The sequence below is a fragment of the Plectropomus leopardus genome, chromosome 7 (assembly GCF_008729295.1).
Source record: "Plectropomus leopardus isolate mb chromosome 7, YSFRI_Pleo_2.0, whole genome shotgun sequence".
In the NCBI taxonomy this organism is placed as follows: Eukaryota; Metazoa; Chordata; class Actinopteri; order Perciformes; family Serranidae; genus Plectropomus; species Plectropomus leopardus.
Window position 1 is genome coordinate 22343610 of NC_056469.1, and position 19295 is coordinate 22362904.

A 19295-nucleotide genomic window follows, 5' to 3' on the forward strand; every position below is an offset into this window, starting at 1 on the left:
CAAATAAGCATTCCTGGTGTTGGGTAAAGTAATGAGAGCTTGGCCGTTTTGATGTAGGAAAGAATATAGCGCCTGGCAGGTAACAAGTGTCCTGAACTGAATAGTCAGGTAAAATATGAAAGAAATTAAAGTTCCAGTGCACACCAGGATGCTCAAGCTGACGCTTGTTTATTAACAGTTCACATTAAAAACAAAAGATGGAGCAAACTACATGTTTCGCATATCACTTCTTTAGATTTGCTTTATGTTTAACCATCATCAATTTTTCCATTCAAATCCTCACACATGCTCATTAGCAGACGATAAGACAAGTGTGATTCAGCATTAAAGGTAATATTAGCTGTAATATAGAGTTAATTTCAACATAAATATACACTTTATAGAATAAAAAGATACAGGTAATGGAGAGATACAGCAAACAACATTTCATAAGGATACCATAAATATTAAGTACATAATTTAGGAATACTATTATAATAAATATATCCAAAACTAATAGAAAATGTAGAAAAAATATATTGAAAAGAATGTAGCACTAGTACAATACCAAAAAAACCATTATAGAATCAGTAAAATTTTACTTTTTTTTTTTTTTAACAAGAACTGTTCATAAATAAATGTCAACAGCATCCTGGTGTGCACTGGAACTTAAATTTCTTTGATTCATTGTTACCCTGCACTGGCTGGCACCCAGGAGAGAGGCACAGCTGTGCAGAGGGCTTCTCCATTTTATTTTGGGTTTTTTTGGTAAGGTAAAATATGTACCAAAAATATTTTAGGTGAGAAATAGGCAATGCAGGAACAGAAGCTTAATCTGATCTCAGTTTTTTCAGCCTCTGTTTTTACAACACAGGAAACAGTATTGTACCTACTTCCTAATTCTCATATTACAGCCAAACAGCTCACTAAAATATAGATTCTGAAGACATATTTGGTGACAAATAGGCAATACAGTAACCTTAATCGTGGATTATATTTGATCAGCACGACCAAGTTTTAAAGTTTAATCAGTTTGTTCTGAGACAGCAGTCTATCTCGATCTGCTTCTGTACTCTTTGGGTCCATGGTGGCGGGCATACAAAAATGCGGGGGCACAATCTGTAGTCCTGGCAACATCCCTTGAGCCAGTGAAAATCTGCTTTGAGCTGAGAGACGAGCAGGGAGATCTGGGTACTGGTTAGATGGAGGGAAGTTTACCACATTTCATTTACACATACCATCAACATTGTTGTGATGCAAAGCTGCTTGAAAATTGGTAAAGTATCTCTTAAACACAGATGCATATTCATTATCTTTCCAGCATATAAAATTACAAATAAAGTACAGTGCTGTGAGGTAGACAGTCATAGACAGTGGCAGTAATGTGGTTAACCCTTTGAAACTTGGAGCAACATCACTTTTCTTGTGCTGCTTTCAGATGCTTTTCACAAGAATTTAAACTTTTGAACTCTGAGCAAATGGGTGGGATTTGTTTCAAAAACATGGGGAAAATGGCAGTGACCAACTTGTTAAGAAATGTTCCGCAAATTGCAAGAAATTAGAAGATTTAGAAAATTATTTTTGAAAAAGCTACAGCAAAATGTCCTGGAATAAAATAAAAAAGCTATATTCATAAACATCTCAATTACATATTTGAAAAACTATGTTACACAATTCTAACACTTTTTCCAGGTCATTTACCTTTTTCTTTTTTTGTTTACTTAGCTTTTTACAATAATTTTCAGGCGATTTTCTTGTACTTTTTACAAAATTTCTTGCTAATTTTATGGTCACTTCTTCCTTCAATGCTCATTACTTTCTTCCCATGTTTTTGACAGATATCACGCCAGTTTGCTCAGGTTTCAAAGGGTTAAAGAAAGCTGACAGATCCAGAGCTTCAGTTAAACCTCCACATGATGAAGAGGGGGCAACACATTCACATGACTATTTAAGATAAACTACTAAGAACTGCTAGAGCACGCTCGAACTTTTGTTCTAACCACAGAGAATGAATGAAAAAGTCCTCCAATTAAAAGGCATTTCTAGAAATGGATATTTTCAAACATATGCCATGATATTTTTGTACGTGTGTGAAAATTTCCACTTGAGCACATTTTCACATTTCTAATCATTACAACTTCCAGCTCTTGTAATTACATTGATTCGACAATCAAAACTCCCACTCTCCCCTCGGGAACAGTCTGCGTCAAAGTAGCAGTCACTGAAGATTTTCTGCACAGTGCGCCGAGATCAGACTAAAAACACTGAAGACAAGACTCGTACAGTGTTCAAACACTTTTGTTCTACACACCTTTTCCTCACTTGTTAGTCTCCTCGATCACGGAGCGGCCTTAATTGGGTACTTAAGGTCGCTGCATTTGGAAACCTTACTTTCAACTTTCCCCCCAATTTTATCAGATCAGCACTGCTGGTAAGTTCCATTAAGTATTTAAACAGAGCCGCCCCATGTGCTCCCCCACGAGACACGGACTTGCACCCTTTTGGAAGCACGATGAAGTCTAATCAGAGCTAGGAGGAAGACGAGGTGTGAAAGCGAGAATGAAAGAGAAAATGAGGAAGAAAAAAGGAAAGAGTGGGGGAGAATGTGACAACGGGTTAGGAACGACACAGCAACAGACAGAATAAGGAAAAGGAGCGGCGCTATGTAGAGAGAGCATCACTGGGAAATGATCCAAAGGTTAGGCATGGTATAAAGTATAGATGGCTTCCCGTAACTAATTTGGCTCCCGTAAGCTCTGAAAAGCCTCGTTGGGGGACATTTTGTGGGAGCGTAAATTACATCTCACTCTGGCTCTCTCTGCCTCCACGTTTGCACCATCACTCGCTGTAGGGCTCTTCCATTTCTGCCTATTGCCCATCTGGCGCCCAGATATCAGGCTAACAAACTGAGGCCTTTCTGTGCTGAGCCATTCCACGCTAACTGCCCAAATAGAGGTGCTGCTGTAAGTGCTGTGAATTAGGCTGTCTGTTTTGCAAGTGAGCAACCAGCCAGGGGTGTGTTTTATGAGATTGTGGGGACTGATAGCTATAATAGAGCGGTGGAACTAACCAAATGGACCCTTTCTCCTCAGCGGTCCATATCTCTCTTTCTCCCACTATTGCCAAGCTCTCCTCAGCATGCAAATGAGATAGGACAATAAAGGTGAACTTGGACTTGAACAGAAGTCTGACATTTAGTTGCCATTTAGTGCAGAGAGGGAAAAAAAGATTTACCTATCTGTGGGGAATAGCTCTCTGACAATGCTTTCGCTGCCATCCGGTGGAGGAGGAATTTTGGGGGCGGGGTGGAGAGATTAGTGTGGTGTACTTCCAGGAAGAGTGGACTGACTCCATCGCTCCAGGCCGCTCTCTCGCTCCCATGTGGATTTCTGTCTCTATCTATATTTTTTTTTTTCCCCGCCTGCCGCATTATGTAGCTATATGAGACTATTTCTCTCATTCTGTCCTCCTCCTCTACTCTCTCTGGCATACACGCCAACACACAAAGCCAACATCTATACTGTAGTGTCTGTGTTGTGATGAATTATGCTGAGAGATGGCTGGTTGTTACATCAAGTGAGTGCTGTTCCCTGCGTGAACCACACAAAGGATTAAAGACGGCATGGAATAAAATAGAGATGGGGAGGTTTCACAGTCAAGTCGATGCAAAGTGAGTCTTCGATGAGAATCTATGGACATCGAGCCACTGTCACCCGCAGGCTGTTATTAGCCTTATTTGTTATCAGCATTTTTCTTGCCATTGATTTTTACTCTTTCTTTGAGTAACAAAAGAAAAATTGTCGCATGTGTTCTCATCCTCGCTTTGCTTTCTTTTCTTTCTCCTTTGTGCATTGTGGGGTTAGTGAGAATCTGTCTGAGGTCCATGATTGGCTGTAGAATTTAGAAAGCTGATATGTTTTTACTCTTTGTTTCCAATCTTCGATTAATTTTCATAGTCTGGATTACAGTGTTTACATTGTGTAGAATTGTAGTATTTAGCCCATCTCACACTGACTCAAAGGGCAGCACTACTCAGTTTAATAGCTTTCCTAAAATAATTTTGCTTGTGCAATGAGCTTTATTTGCATAGCAGTTTTCAAAAGACTTACCAAGTGCTTCACAGCGAGTAAAACAATAATGATTAAAACCTAATAAGATCAACAATAAAAATTCCAGACACTAATTAGAAATGGGCTTACAGAGGAATAAAGCAAAGCACTTACAAAGAGAATGAATGAATACATTCTAGTTTAGGATGGTCCAATCATTGCTCGGGAAAATGAACAACACGCTCCCTCAAAGCTGGAAATGAGAGAACCAAGACATCTGTTATGTTGTATCAATGCACAGCCTGGAGCTGCTCCATCGAGACTGACTTTGCAAACTCTCTCTGAACTTTTTATATCAAACTGAGCTTTAGATTTAGCTGCGCTATCAATTCCAGAAAATCGTCCGAGGTTCTGTCACAGCCACTATTCCTCCCATGTTTAGCAGTTTTTTTCTCAGCAGTGCTGTCCATCCAAGTGACATCACAAATTAGAGGGTGGTGAAAACGGCGCTCCCGTTCCAGACTGTGGGAGATACAACCAACTGTTTGCTAATGCAGAGCAAACTATCTTGAGGCTAAGAAATGACTGATTCCAAAAGCTGTAAATGTCATAACACTCAATTAAAGCAGCTTTGCTTTTCTTGTGCCTGGTTTGCTCGTCAATTACTCCTTGCAAAAAAGGTAAATGTTCGGTATTTACAAAGACAAACAGAAAAACATTTACATTGTAAATATGTAGACAATAATTAACATGGATACAAAGGGTTATTGATGCAAAGTGCCCGCAACCAGGCCAGTGTCATTCAACTGCAGAGCAATACTTACAGCCCTGCAGCTCTGCCACTGTAGTTCCAATCAAACCTGTGCTCTTATCGACAAGAAAAGTGCAAGCAATTGCAGCAACTGTCACTTTCTTGGCCAGCAAAAGGCAACATCAGCGTACCTACAGTACATCCACTTGTATGAACTGATATGACTCCCCTGTAGGTGGTGCGGGTTTGCACTAGCCTGGCCGCATGGATGATTTTTCTTGGGAATAGGTCTAGTGTTCTCATGGTCAATGACCGTTGTTTCCTGGTTGGACGAAGAACCAAGCAAATTAGTATGGTGAGTAAGACTGCTGACCTGGTGCAGGAGCCTTTGTGTCAAAGCTGGCAACAGATTTAGTCACAAGACAGCGGGGTTAAATGAGAGACCAACAGGATCTGTCTTTTATCACTCTCCAAGGCGAGCTCCCCACTTTCTGAGCTAGCCTATGAATGTGCAGGCCCTGCTAGTACACATGCCTTCCCCTGCTTCCCACTGCATTGATAACTGCAACTAAACTACTCTTGTTGATTATTAATTCGATTAGCTGATTATTAATAGGATTAATTTATTGATGTACAGCACTTGGTCACCTCTGTTGTTTTTAAATGTTCATAAATACATTTGGATTGGATTAATAGGATAAAAAGAAATAAAGCTTATTTTACAATGTTCTTTCAAACAACTTGCAAAAAAAATAACAGCAAATGTAGGCGATGCTGCATGAAGAGTAAGTGCAGACAAGGCACTACAAGAAAACATAAAATAAGATAAATGGGCGTTGGGGAAGCAGCCATGCACTGAGAATAAAAGGGAAATGCAACTAATATTTTTTTCAGATATTGCTAAAGTTTCTGTTGTGAAGAAATGATAAATTTACTTTAGACTGTCACTGACTAATGGCATGAAAAACTCCACATACGTGACTTTACATTGTACTTCACTGTCTTTCCAAACTAATTTCAGTGAATATAATGAATTCACATTTTAATGCTGAATTTAGCATTAAAATAGATTTGTGTAGCTTACCTTTTGACAGACAAACACAAGCCACAAACCAAGCATTATAATGTCTTTATCAGGGCCCTTAGCAGCTATGTTTATCCATCACAAAACGGAGGGAAAACAGACGGAAAGTATTTGTCAATTACATGTATTTTTTTTAAATTTACCTGTAATCGTGTGTTTATCCATCAAAACAAATACAATTTGCTGGACATGGCAGGTTTAGCTAGCTCTATCTATTTAGCTGAAAATAAGATAAAATCAATCATCCTCACACTCTTACCTTGGTAACCCACCGGATTTAATCTACAAGTGACTTTGCTCGTCACTAGCATCTCTAGTCTATCTGCTTCAGAAGGACAGACACATCACTTACTATTGATTGGTTAGGGCGAAATACCAGCCTTCCAGAAAACAAAAGCGGCTAACATGAAAACAATATCGCACTAAATATTATAGGCTTAGTAAAACAAAACGCCATTTCACTCTGATTCTCTTAACTAGTTCTGCACAAGTAGAGCTGGTCTGTCAATGACCAAACAACTCCACTCTGTGGAGAACCTGCAGTCTGCTCAACTGTAATCAGTAAATTTGTATGTGAGGTACAAACTCACTTCCTGAGGTGCTTCTCATTTGAAAATAAACTCGAAATAAAACAAGAGAAAGCCTCCCGCTAAAAATTTGTCATGACACTCAGCAGTAATTTTTAATACTCTGTCTGTCCCTGAAGCATAAGAAAATTATGAATCAATTACACTGACCCAGAGTAAAATCTTGTTTGTTGTTATTTTCCCTCTGTTTTTACCCTTTATATACATGAATACAGAAGCAATTATTTTGTCTAACTTCACAGACGGATTGTGTTTTTTCTCCCAATGACTGATGTACTCACCTACCCTCTCTTTGTTCTTGCATCTCTTCCTGTCACTTACCTCCCACCCTCTCTTCCTCACACCTCCTCTCTTTTCCCTCTTCAACCCCGTCCCATGCTGTCTCACTTCCGCCCTCCACCTCCATCCTTCACTTCCTCTACTCTCCCCATCATCCGTATCCACCTCCAGCCCTGAAGGACGACCGTTTCCAGATGGTGCTCTTCACGCCACGGCTGGTGCGCATCACGTTGACCAACGTCAGCGTGTCGGACGAGGGCGGCTACTTCTGCCAGCTCTACACTGACGCCACGCACCACCAGGTGGCAACTCTCTCCGTCTTAGTGCTCCCGGAGACGCCCACGGTGGAGGTGAAGCAGGAGGCAGTAGAGGGCGGCGAAGTGGAGCTCACCTGTATGTCGCCGCGTAGCAAGCCAGCTGCCGCCCTGCGCTGGATGCGTAATGGCCGGGAGATACCAGGTACCTGGATGTGACTGACAAAGGACTAATGGATGGTTGGATGATTATGAGAGATAAATGAGGAAACTAATGAGGGATTTTAGGGCAGGTGAAGTGAAATGGGTGGATAATATCACAAAATGAGTGCTGAATGGAAGACGGCTGAATGGATGTGTGATTGATGGGATGACAGAGGTAATGGCAGATGGATTGGTTGATGGGAGCAGGTGAAGATGGATGGATGGATTAATGGATGGAGAAAATTACGTTTTTGGCTATGGGGTTGTCAAAATCTCTTTTCTCCTCCTGTTTCCATGATTTTGATCAGTGTTCTTTGCAATATTTATAGGCGACGATCTAGTTTCAAATGATCAAACACTGCAAACTTTTCTGTCTCCATTCCTTCGAGGAAGAGTCAAAAGTTCATATATCTACGTGTGTGTTGATCTATGTGTTGAGGAGACAGACATCAACAGCCAGAATTAGAAAGATTTCTGTGCTTTTCTGTCTTTTTAATGTGTACACTAATCAAATTCTCTTCCCATCAAAACAGATACACATCTCCCCCCTCTTTATATCTCTCCCCATGCACATGCTCCAAAATTCTATTTCAAATGTGTTATATTTGCACATAATCTGACAAGTAAACCATTACATGAAAGCACAGATGCTACACTCCAGATTTTCTTCTCTTTTCATTCCACCTCTTTTTCACACGTTCACAAAGAAACACTTTTTAATTCACCATCATCTAACTCTCCCTACTTCTTTGCTTCTGATAAATCTACCAGCCATCCGTCAGCACATTACCTTGATCTATCCATCTTTCTAACTCGTGTCTTCCTTGACTTCTCTCAGTTAAAGGGGCACTTCACTCAATAATACATCTGAGACTGATCTTCTCCTTGCCTTCAGTCTATTTAACCCCGGAGAAATCACTTTCCTTTGCGCCATTAAAATCAGCATTTGTGTATAATTCTCTGTTTTGATTTGAATTCCTCAAAAACCTTACACAGTTGACTGAGCAGACAAAACTTTAGAGACTAATTTATGCAAAGCGTCTCAGGCTCATGGCTATATTTCTTTATTCAGTTAATCTCAGATTTTAATAAATACAGACAACGTTGTTTAAAAGTACAAATCGCTGTCAAGTGTGTTGCATAATCATTAAATCTCACTTGCCACCATCAAATAACGTACACGGACACCAGATGAAATAGTGTGAGATAATCTGGTGTCAACAGTTTTAGGGGACATGCATTGAGCAATGTTTTGCCCTTTAAAACTTCATGTCAGCCGTCGTCTCTTTTACTTTCTATTTTTGTCTGACACTCAACGTCTCTTTCATCCAGTCTCTTCCCTTTTTCTCTGTCGGAACTCGCCTGTCACCGTCATTCTGTCTCTCCCCTCTCTGTCCTTCCCCTCTGCTCCTTCCCTTTCTTTTCATCTAATCTCCCTTTTTTTCTTTATATTTCACTGGTGACAAATACAGGATGCTCCTCAGCTTGGTTATTGGTTGCAAAGGGCTTTAATAGTCAGAGAGACAGAGAGGGGACGCACTTTTGTTTCTCTTGCCTCATCTGTTTTACTAAAGCTCCTCTCCTCTCCTCTCCTCTGTCCTCTACTTCTGCTAATGTGGCACTATCACCAGAGCTACGTCTGCACAATTCTTTTTCAGACTGTTCTCTGGCACCCCTTTGCGTCTCTTCTCCTCTCCTCTCCTCTCCTCGCCTCTCCTCTCCTCTCCTCTCCTTGCCTCTCCTCTCCATCATCTTAATATTTCCCTTTGCTTCGCTCACTCACATCTCTCCTTTGCGTCTTTGTTCCTCCCAGCAAGGATGTGAGAGAGATGCAAGAAAGAGACATGTAGGATAGTGTTTAATCGCTCTAAGCTCCTCCAGAAGCCTCATCGCTCCTCAAGGTGCATTTAAGGGATTGGAAGATCCTCCATGATGGAGGACGCGGTGTCGAGATGGTAACCCCGGAAAACTCCCGCAAGATTTCATGTTATATGTTTCAAGTCTTCATTTTAACTCAAACTATTATTTTTTTCCCCAGGGGCATCGAAGTGTGACTAACCCTTTTTATACAGAGATTGCGCTACAGGGCCAGTGCTAAGTCCCTTCTTTATGATAACTTTGCATCGTTACACAAATAGCCTCATGGAACCAAAAGAGGCATGTGGCAAGTGTGACATTTAACACAACAGTGTCGGCCTCTATGTGACATATAACATACATGTCAGCAGTGCTTTCTAAACAAAAAAATGCCATCACATGGCAATAACATTCATTTACTTTCTCTTTTATATCTTTATTTCGTCGTCTGCTCGGAGGATAAGGAGCTCCTGAATCTCATTGTTTTCCCAATTTGCAGACTTTTACAGACGCTTTTCTTCTTCTTTGAGTAAGCTGCTAACTCCTGTAAGCTGCTTTTAAAAATCCCAGCAGTGGGTCACACACATGACACATAGTCAAAACATGACGTCATTCATGCCCACGGTGTGTCATGTCCATTTTCTGCAGTCACTTCCTCCTGTGGTGGCCTAAAGCGCCCCCACTTTGCAATCGAACCTTTTGTAATGGCAAGAAAGCATAATGGTGTGATACTCCCGCCTTGAACAGCCAGGGTAGAAGGAGCTACTGATTACCTAGAGCTCCAACTGGAGGGGAGCCCTTAAAAATCCTGGAATGGAAAGTTTACCTTTGGATTGAAAGACTAAACTTTGTATAAAATACAGTGGACACTCTTTAAGGCCCCATTCACCCCTGTGGCTCAGGTGGTGGTGCAGGTCGTCCTCTAATCAGAAGGTCATCAAGTCGATCCCCGGCTCCTCCAGTCAGCATGTTGAAGTATCCTTGAACCCTAAATTGCTCCTGATGGCTTTTCCATCAGTGTTTGAATGTGCATGAGTGGTTAAAAACTGAGTAGCAGGTGGCACCTTGTACAGTAGCCTTGGCCACCAGTGAACGAATGTGTGCGTGAATGGGTGAATGTGACTCAGAGTGTGAAAGCGCTTTGAGTTGTCAAAGGACTAGAAAAGCGCTGTACAAGTGCAGGTCCATTTACCATTTAAAGGTGAAAAATGGCTTAGGTCACATCTGCACAAGGCTTCATCTCTATATGCAGCTAGAGCTGAGAGAGTGACTGCTTACGCTGCTGGTTCACCAAATACAGTCATGTCTTTCCTCAAGAAAGGGAAATAGGGGTTCAAAGAAAGAAAGAAAGAAAGAATAAAAGCAAACTGACTTTGTTAAAAAAAAAAGTAAAAAATCAGAAGGTGCATTAGAAAAACAGAGAGGAGGGGCCCACAGAGACTGTGTATGCACAGGGCCCTGCAATTGGTGCAACATCCCTGTCTTTTCCTAACCGTAAACCCCAACCATACCTGAACCATAGCGTTGTTATGACATAAACACAGCAATACAAGAATATTTTAAAGCGGCTCCCAAGAATTTTATAGATTTAGAGTCACGATCTAGCTTAAGCATGGCGGCGGGGGAATAATTCCTGGGTCACAGGAGGAGACAGGACGCGAGAAAGCATAAGCTAGCGTAATGAAAAGCAACCTCTTCTGGTTCCCATCCTCTCTTCAGGATTTCTCCCCACATGTTTCCTCTCTCCTCCCCAGCCCTCCCCTCTCTGTTGGCCCTGAGTTAAATGAACTGTGGCACTAAAGGTTAGAGGCAGATCCCAGCAGATATGGGAAGGCACTCTTTAATTAAGACACTATCTTACCCACCGCTGCCTCATTCCTGCTCATCTGCACCCACCGCCGTCCTCTCTCACGCTTCGATTGGGCCTTCTCTCATTTGCTCGCCGGCAATAATTGAAAACTCAGCGCGATATAAGTAATATTGTTGTATTCTGCCTCAACAAGCACAAACTCCCAATACGTGAGCGTGTCACCCCACCGTTCTCTCTTCTTCTGTCTCTCCTCCTCCTCTTCTCTCGCATCTTTCCTCCCCTCAGCATCTGGCTTGGCACCCTTATCGTCCTCTTTCATGTCTGGACTTGTCTCATCGCAGCTCTCCTCACCCCTCCTCCCCCCATCAATCATGTCCATTTTGCTGCCCTCTTTTTCTTTCTCTGTCTCTCTGTTTCACTTTCTTCTCTCAGCCGTGGTCCTTTGACACCCCTCTCTCTCTCTCTCTCCATGTCTGGCTTAGTTAAAATCTCAATTCGGTTATGCATATTGTCTCTTTTATCCCTCTCTCTCCCACACACAAAATATTCAGTTGATTTGCCATCTGCAAACAAACAGTTCTGCTGCTCATAATTGCAATGAAATATAGATGCAAATTGCTTTCTCTTCTTTCTCTTATTCTGGCCTCCACCACCCATCCTCTTCACTACAGGTACCTGATGCTGTAGAAAGCTCATTCATCAGTTACTAACTTCTTCCTTTCTGTCTGCTCACTCCTTCTATCCACCTCTGTGGTCTCCTCTAAACCCCCCCACCTGTCTCTCTCCCTCTCCCCCACAGGTGTGATGTCTCAGCAGGGAAAAGGGAAGAACAGGCATGTTTTGGCTGCTAACTTGTATCTTGGCCACCCCACCTGTCTTCTTTCCCTCTATCATCTCATCCCGTCTTTGTCTCTCCAGGTGTGGTATCCCAGCAGGACAACGGGAAGACGTTCAGCGTGTCCAGCACCATCCGGATTCCGGTAGAAAGGAAAGACAACGGGGCAGCGCTGAGCTGCGAGGCGTTCCACCCAGCACTCGGCGGGCAGAAGAGGATTCGACACTACCGCCTAGATGTGTATTGTGAGTGTGTTTCTGTGTGTTTCTGTGTGTTTCTGTGTGTGTGTGTGTGTGTGTGTGTGTGTGTGTGTGTGTGTGCGCGCACGCGCGCACTTGATATCAAAGCACTTTCTATCCATCTTGGAAACAAATGAAGTAACATAATGTTCATTGCCAAATCTTTCAAAAACATAGATTATTCCATCTGTATTGCTGTCACTTGTGTGCTACTTCAGTACTATTCATTATAGTGTTTTACTTTAATGACAGCAATAATTTCATCAGGGTAGCAGCCTCATTCTTCAAATGCTGGATATCTCATTTTAGAATGAAGCTCATTTAAACACAGTCCAGGATTTTAACAGAGTGGTAAGCTGCCCTGTATGAGACCTGCTCTCATTAAAACCTAATACATACGAATCTTGTCGTGCAAAGAGCTGGCAAATAGGCCTGAGGCCAGTTTAGGGTCCTGGCCTGTGGTTTAAGGAGCCGATCGACATGAGCCGAGAAAACCCGGGTCACATTAGTATGTGCAATTATTCCAGTACTGTCCTGGGGTTGATTCATTTTGCTGCCTTATTTATACAAGTTTTGAAATCTCTACACATATGTCCATCGGAGGCAGGCCAAAGCAAACAGTAGAAAACACTGAGAGATTTAAATTTATAATTGGCTTAAGACTAATATCCACTCGGGGCGACAAGTTCAGATAGAACCGTGTTTTATGTTTTAAGATGAATTCATAATATTTTCACAAATCTGTGGACGCTTCAGTAGGATTAATCTTGAAAATGTCAGACAGCTATAATCTATATCCTTGGAAAAGTGTGAAATTCATCATGTAATATATTAATGTTAATCCATTGTGTTTGCTTCTAATCCGATCTAACATGTCAAGTTTACTTCTTCTGCTTTAGTTTAGACATTTTTGTCTTTTAATGTGATCACAACAAAACTGACACTGCCTTTCAATTCAGTGATATTACTATTTAATTATGATATGTATGTGTTATATGTTGTCTGCAAATCCTTCTTTAAAGTCAAAGAAGAAAGTCATACATCAGCTGAAAGGCACTAGATTTCATGTCATTAGCTGATACACCAATACTACAATAAAGCTCTTTTTCTCCTCCAAAATATTCAACAAGTTAACTAATATCCAGTTACTATATTTGTTCTTTCCTCTTATTAGTATTCCTGACAGTTCAATAGGATTCTTATCTCACAATATATCAGTCATTCCGAATGGTTAAACATTTCACAGGCATATATAAATATTTAGCGTTGGTGCTATTATTCATATTCAGCACACTTCTGCATCAGTCTTTGGGTACAGTTAATTTGCCTCATGTACACTAATGTTTGTTGATAGATCAGAATGATTAATATTCAACAGTTAAGTCAATCTGCGAGCTGGTGGTTCCTCCAGCCCGAGAACTGGTAATAATGACCAACTGTCAGCGTGGATTTGGCTTCCCATCGCTCTGTTACTGAAGCAAGTGCGGTACGGCAGCTGCCGGAGCAGTGGGCTGCTTATGATAACAGGTGTCTCAACCGTAGAGTTGTCAGCTGGTTGCCGTGGAAACAGATGTGAAAGACCCTTCCTCACACCACTTTCTCACTTTTTCCTTGTTCCTCCTTTTTGTTCCCTCGCTCGCTACTCTCTCTCTCATTCCTGATTTTTTTTCCTGTCCTCTCTGATTGTCGTTCTGTTTTGATCCCTTTGATCCACTTTGTTCTCTATTGTGCCTTTCTTGTTTTCTCTCTCACTTGCATACTCATTTATCCCCCCTCCCCTTCTCTCTTTCTGTCTCCCCGCAGTTGCACCAACAGTGAGAATTGTTCCCCCCACTGGTATTTTGCGAGAGGGCGACTCGCTCAGCCTCACCTGCTCCGTCTCTGGGAACCCTCTGTAAGTCTATGTGTGTGTGTATGTTTGCTAAATTGTGTATTTTTTTTTTTGGTGTGATCTGTAGGCCTTAATGCTATTTTTTAGGCTTGGGTATGTGTTTTTTCATACCTTCATAACTTCTTGAAATTTCACAAGGATAAAATGTATGGTTTTGCAATAACTAACCCTACTGACCGCCAAGTTTGCTACATTCTCTAAACTTTCTTCACTTTTTCAGTCTAAGAAATTAAAAGCAAATGTCAACAACATTAATAGTCTTACGCCTATTTTCGTGCACCTTCTAGATTTAAGTTTCTCTCTTTTGCCAAATAAACTAGCTTTACTTACTAGCTTGTTAACTCACCGTAAAACACATTTTATTCAAACTCGGCAGAAACAAAATTAAACTCACTAAAACTGCCTTAGTTAGTGTCATTAGATAGTCCACTGTTCCAACAATCACTTACTCTAGTTTGGTTAAAATAATCCCTTAATTCATCAAGTGAAACTATGCAGTTTTTTCCGCTGTAGTCTCTCTCTGCTGTTGCTAGCCAGTTGTCTACAGACTTGTACATTATCCCCACCACTCGCAGTTGCCATGTTTGTCAGCTTAGCTGCCTGTATCACACGTAGACTTTATATAAAGATGAAAAAAAGACAAATTTCCATTTACCTCGACTGTACAAATAATACATATGTAGCAGTTAATCATGTCATGAAATCTTTTTTATAGCATTAAATAACTTGTTTAAAACAAACATGTCAGAAAAATGAACACTTGAACAACCATTGGCATGATAAAATCTGCCTAAAGTGATAAAAATTGAGTGTTTTAGTTTTGCCCATGCCCCGTCCACAAACATGAGTTTGTGGTGTGGGGTTTATATTATAAACTGCAGCCAACCACCAGGGGGTAATCAAGATGCCTTGGCTTCACTTTTAGGGGGGTTGTCATGTAGTCCAACTTTTGGCAATAGACAGTCTATCGTTCCACCAGGAGAAACTGAGCTCTTGTGGCTTGTTTTGTGCACTACATACAATATATCCTCAATACAGCATCTCCTTATGAGTTTAATAGAAAAATAAGCTTCTGTATTTTTTTACTATTTTGAAAATCATACAGTCGAGATTTCTAAATAGCTTGGTGTGCTGTAACATCATGATATCGCTCAAGCCTAAGATCCATGTCCTCGTTCTACAAATAACATAATGAAAATGGTTGACCTTGTTCATAAAATCTAATAATATTGTGGCATCAGTGGCTCAGAAGGAAAAGCATCACCATTCAGAAGGTCGCTCTATCTCTGGCCCTTGCACGCATGTCTAAAAGTCCTTGGACAAAATGCTGAGCCCAAAATTGCTCGTGATGGTTGTGCCATTAGTGTGTGAGTGCGAGTGAATGTTTATCATATGAGTGTGGTAGCCTCACATTGTATGGTAGCCTTGGCCAGTATTGCATGAGTGTGTGTGTGAATGGTGCTTACGTTGTAAAGTGCAGTGATTGCTTTTTGTAGTTTTAAAAATAATTACAATCATCAGCATCAATCAGCTTCACCTTCAACAAGAGATCAAACCTGTACATTAACCAGCTGTCACAAAATGCTCCTTGTGAAAGCTGTCACAGCAGTATGTTGATTTGTTTTCTCTCATTCTGTAATAAATTCCTGACAAAATAATCAGAAATTATAAAAGGTTTGTCTCAACAAAGTCTTTGTGCTTGAAAAGCTACAATGATTCCTGACAAATCGGCTTAGGGATACACAATAAGCGTTTGATAGACGGTAACATCGGGAGGTTGCCAAGTTCAATGTCAACCCTTACAAACACCACATTTTCATAGAAACTGATTTTATGGGACAGCAGGTTTTCATGTTTGGTAATTTTTTGAGCTGCTATGAGAATAACATTCAAGTTGTAACATCAACAAACAGCTGGTAGCTGCAGGTAGCAGCTACACACACAGCTACAAGCCTACAGGGCTCAACTTTCACTCTGGCAATCTGTTTGGAGGGTGAAATATTTGCTGGCTTCAATTCAGTTCAGTTCACACATTTACCTAGAGCACCTTTTCTAAGCATAAGTGTAGAATAAACTTGAGTTCAGTAACCTAGAATGATTGCAAAAGTCAAAGCCAAATGTCTTCTTTGCTTTGACCACAGGCTGCAGAGAGCAGTTTTAATAGTAGGTTTTTTCAGGTAAAATAATGAGGTTTTTTTTGTTATGTCTGGTAATGTTTCCATTTTTTCTTCAAGTTGTTTCCAAAAACAATCAAAAGTATTACTTACAAAGAAACTCAACATACTGCAGAAGACCGAAAGAGTTTGGGTCCAAACTAAGTGCAGTCCCTCTAATGGCCACTTGAGGCTGGCTCCAAAAGCAAGTCAATCCCCATAGACCAGTGGTTCCCAATTAGTCTAGTCACAGGGTCGAGAGTTTGTCCTTAGTCATCAGGTCAAGGTTCACACATAAGATAAATTTCCATATATTCAGTTTTATTTCACAAAATGTAAACAGCACGTTGGCTTAGAACAAAATGAAATAAAATGTACACTGCAAGAAAAAAGCACAATTACTTAAACTTTCAAAATAAATAGCACTGCAACCAAAAAGTGCATATTATTGCCTAAAGATCAGTGACATAAAAGCAGTGCAAAGAAGCAGCATGTTTATAGGCTAAATAACACCAAGAACAGGGCAACCAAATAGTAGCAGGAACCATTACTTAAACATAAAAGCCTTGTGCCAGAAATTCAAAATAATGAGTCTTTCTTAGAAACTTGATGTGTTTGGAATTCACTTGTGTTCCATTCAGAATGGATTTGTGACCGACTTTTGAACTGCGACCCTCCAGTTGGGAACCACTGTGGTAGCCCCCCATGTTAAAAACACCCTTTGTACAGTTGTCATAAACAGGAAAATTGAGTTGAGTATTTTAACATGGGGGGCTACCACAGTGGTTGTGGTAGCCCCCCATGTTAAAATACTCAACTCAATTTTCCTGTTCATGACAACTGTACAAAGGGTGTTTTTTCTTCAATTCACACAATTACATTTTTCCAAATATATTCATCTTGGTACACTCTTAGCTTTAAAAACAGTGATGGCCAAAGTGCCAAAATTGATTCTTCAGAACAGGAGTCCACAAACCAATGGGTGACATCACGGTGGCTATACATCCATTATTGTCATACAGTCTATCATAGGTCTCTGAAGGGTCCAATCCTGCCCACTGAGTGACTTTACACACCAAACATTGACGCCCGTGTGAAGGCTAATGGCCAAACTATATCAGACTCAGGCGTGGCTCCACACATCAGCCACGGCATGCCCCCGGCAGACCTTGACCATTACACTGAACACAGACACTATTTTTTGTCCTCTTTGTACGGTTCTGTGGGCCTCCAACAGGTAAAAACTACATAAAACTGTTTAAAATAAACAAGCACAATCTTGTTAAAAAAAGGCTAAAAGTTAATACTTAATTGTATCAGAGTTATTGCAAAACAGTGGTGCAACCTTGTGAGTGTTTTTGCAATTCATGTTAAAAGAAATCAATTGAATTCATCCAGTTTTTGAAAATGTTCCAGTTAATTAATTCTGTACCAGTTGAGATAGCCTATGTACTTTCAAACCCTCCATAACCAACTGTATTATCACTTGGCAAAACCCAATACACACACAGCGAAGCTGGCAGCAGTTACGCGCTACATTGACAGTGTGTGTGTAGCAGGTGAAAAGCCCTGCTCCACTCTGTCTACATGACATGTCCCAGCCATGCTCGATGGATTTTGTCCGTAAAAGTTGCCAGGTTTTAAGTTAATGAGTGAGTGACCTACTTTAGGTAAAATGCTGCTTCAGAGGATTTTCCACCCTGACCAGAATACAGTTCCCTGAAAAAAAATCGCCAATGCTCATTGTTGTCATACTTAAAGATAATTATTAAATTAATAATGAAGCAAAATATTATCAATCAGTACCAAAGAATCTGTATCAGACTTCTAATGAAAACGATATTGGCGGTACCCTTATTCTATAATGGTCTGCCAAAACGTGATTTGTGAACGATTTGTAAAGCAGAAGATAATCTGATTTCTCAATAGCTTCCTCTTTAGTTTGGTCTGGAAATGACTGTAAAAATGCACATGTAATGACAGTGAGTTGTAGACTGAGTGAATGTGGAAAAACTAAGACATGTTTAAATTGCACTTAATTTTCTCAAGACATCTCAGGCTGTTCATCACCTGTACATTATCTTTACACCTTTACACCAAAAGTAAGGGAAAATGTGGAGGTGTTGTTATTTATAGGTTATTATGCATTTTTAGATCAAATTGGGCTGTATGTGGATTTGACACCCCCAGTCGAAATACACAGATACAACCATTAGTGGGTACCAAAAGGTTGTTTACCTGAAATTTGATTAATGACCAGAAGAGATGAATCAGAGATACGATCTGCGAATATCACACAAACAGCTTTACTATATAATACACAGTTTATTTTCCAAGTAATGACTATCCACCTTACACAAAAAATCTTATCCTCCTTAGCAGCTGTTGTGGAAACGTCCTTGAGTAACCTCTACCTGCTCCAGTTGAGCTTTTCACCGGCCGCAGCAGAAAACAGTGGTTTTCCTGGATGACTACCAAATGTGTGAGAGGAAAGCAGGGCATCACTGTAAGGAGAAAATGTGCGCTTTATCAACCCTCAGTGCAGGTTCCAAAAAAATGGATGAGAGCTTCTCCCCCCTAAGTAGCTTAAAATAGCCAGCTGCATACAAGAGATCTTACCCCTTCTCTCTTGATTACGTGTTGTTGAAATGAACACTAAGTTGACCTCTTTCTATATAATTACTATCCCACATAATTCCAGGGGACTTTCTTGGAAACTTCAAGTAATTACCAAGTACTACTAATCTCCACCAACTTCAATATATTCCCTATAATTACCACCAGATATCTTGCTGCTTTCGAGGAACCATCCTTAGAAATGAGCAGCAACTTCCAATCAACCGCTTTCAAGGAAATTATTAGGAAACAGACAATCAAAATTAAATACGACCACATGCTGTCCGCCACGAATTATGAAGGCAATTCAATCCCAAATGCTTTAACTATAATTGAATTCAAACCGAGCATGTCTAATATGCCACATGTAAATTTACAATATTACAGTAATACTGTAAATTTACAGTATTATTTACAGCTTGGGTCTTCAACGGGGGTTCTGTGGCCCCTAGGGGGTCCTCCGTATTTGCAAGAGGTCACCAAATTTTGTTTGATATATATTTTTTTAATTGTTTTTTAAAAGTAAATTGAAAGTTGCTGCTCATTTCTAAGGATGGTTCCTCGAAAGCAGCAAGATATCTGGTGGTAATTATAGGGAATATATTGAAGTTGGTGGAGATTAGTAGTACTTGGTAATTACTTGAAGTTTCCAAGAAAGTCCCCCCCACCTGATCCATATTTTATTGCATGCAGGACAGCGAGGAAAA

At 40.5% G+C, this 19295-nt stretch overlaps 1 protein-coding gene across 4 annotated transcripts in view; it reads left to right on the forward strand.

Moving 5' to 3' along the window:
• The window catches only part of cadm4 (cell adhesion molecule 4), a 191956-nt gene that overhangs the window by 151465 nt on the left and 21196 nt on the right, over positions 1–19295 (forward strand). For all 4 annotated transcript variants that reach the window (XM_042490207.1, XM_042490206.1, XM_042490211.1 and 1 more), the window contains exons 3-5: positions 6901–7188; positions 11773–11934; positions 13732–13822. In XM_042490207.1, coding sequence (XP_042346141.1) covers positions 6901–7188; positions 11773–11934; positions 13732–13822 — 541 coding nt within the window. The remainder of the gene's footprint in view (positions 1–6900; positions 7189–11772; positions 11935–13731; positions 13823–19295) is intronic.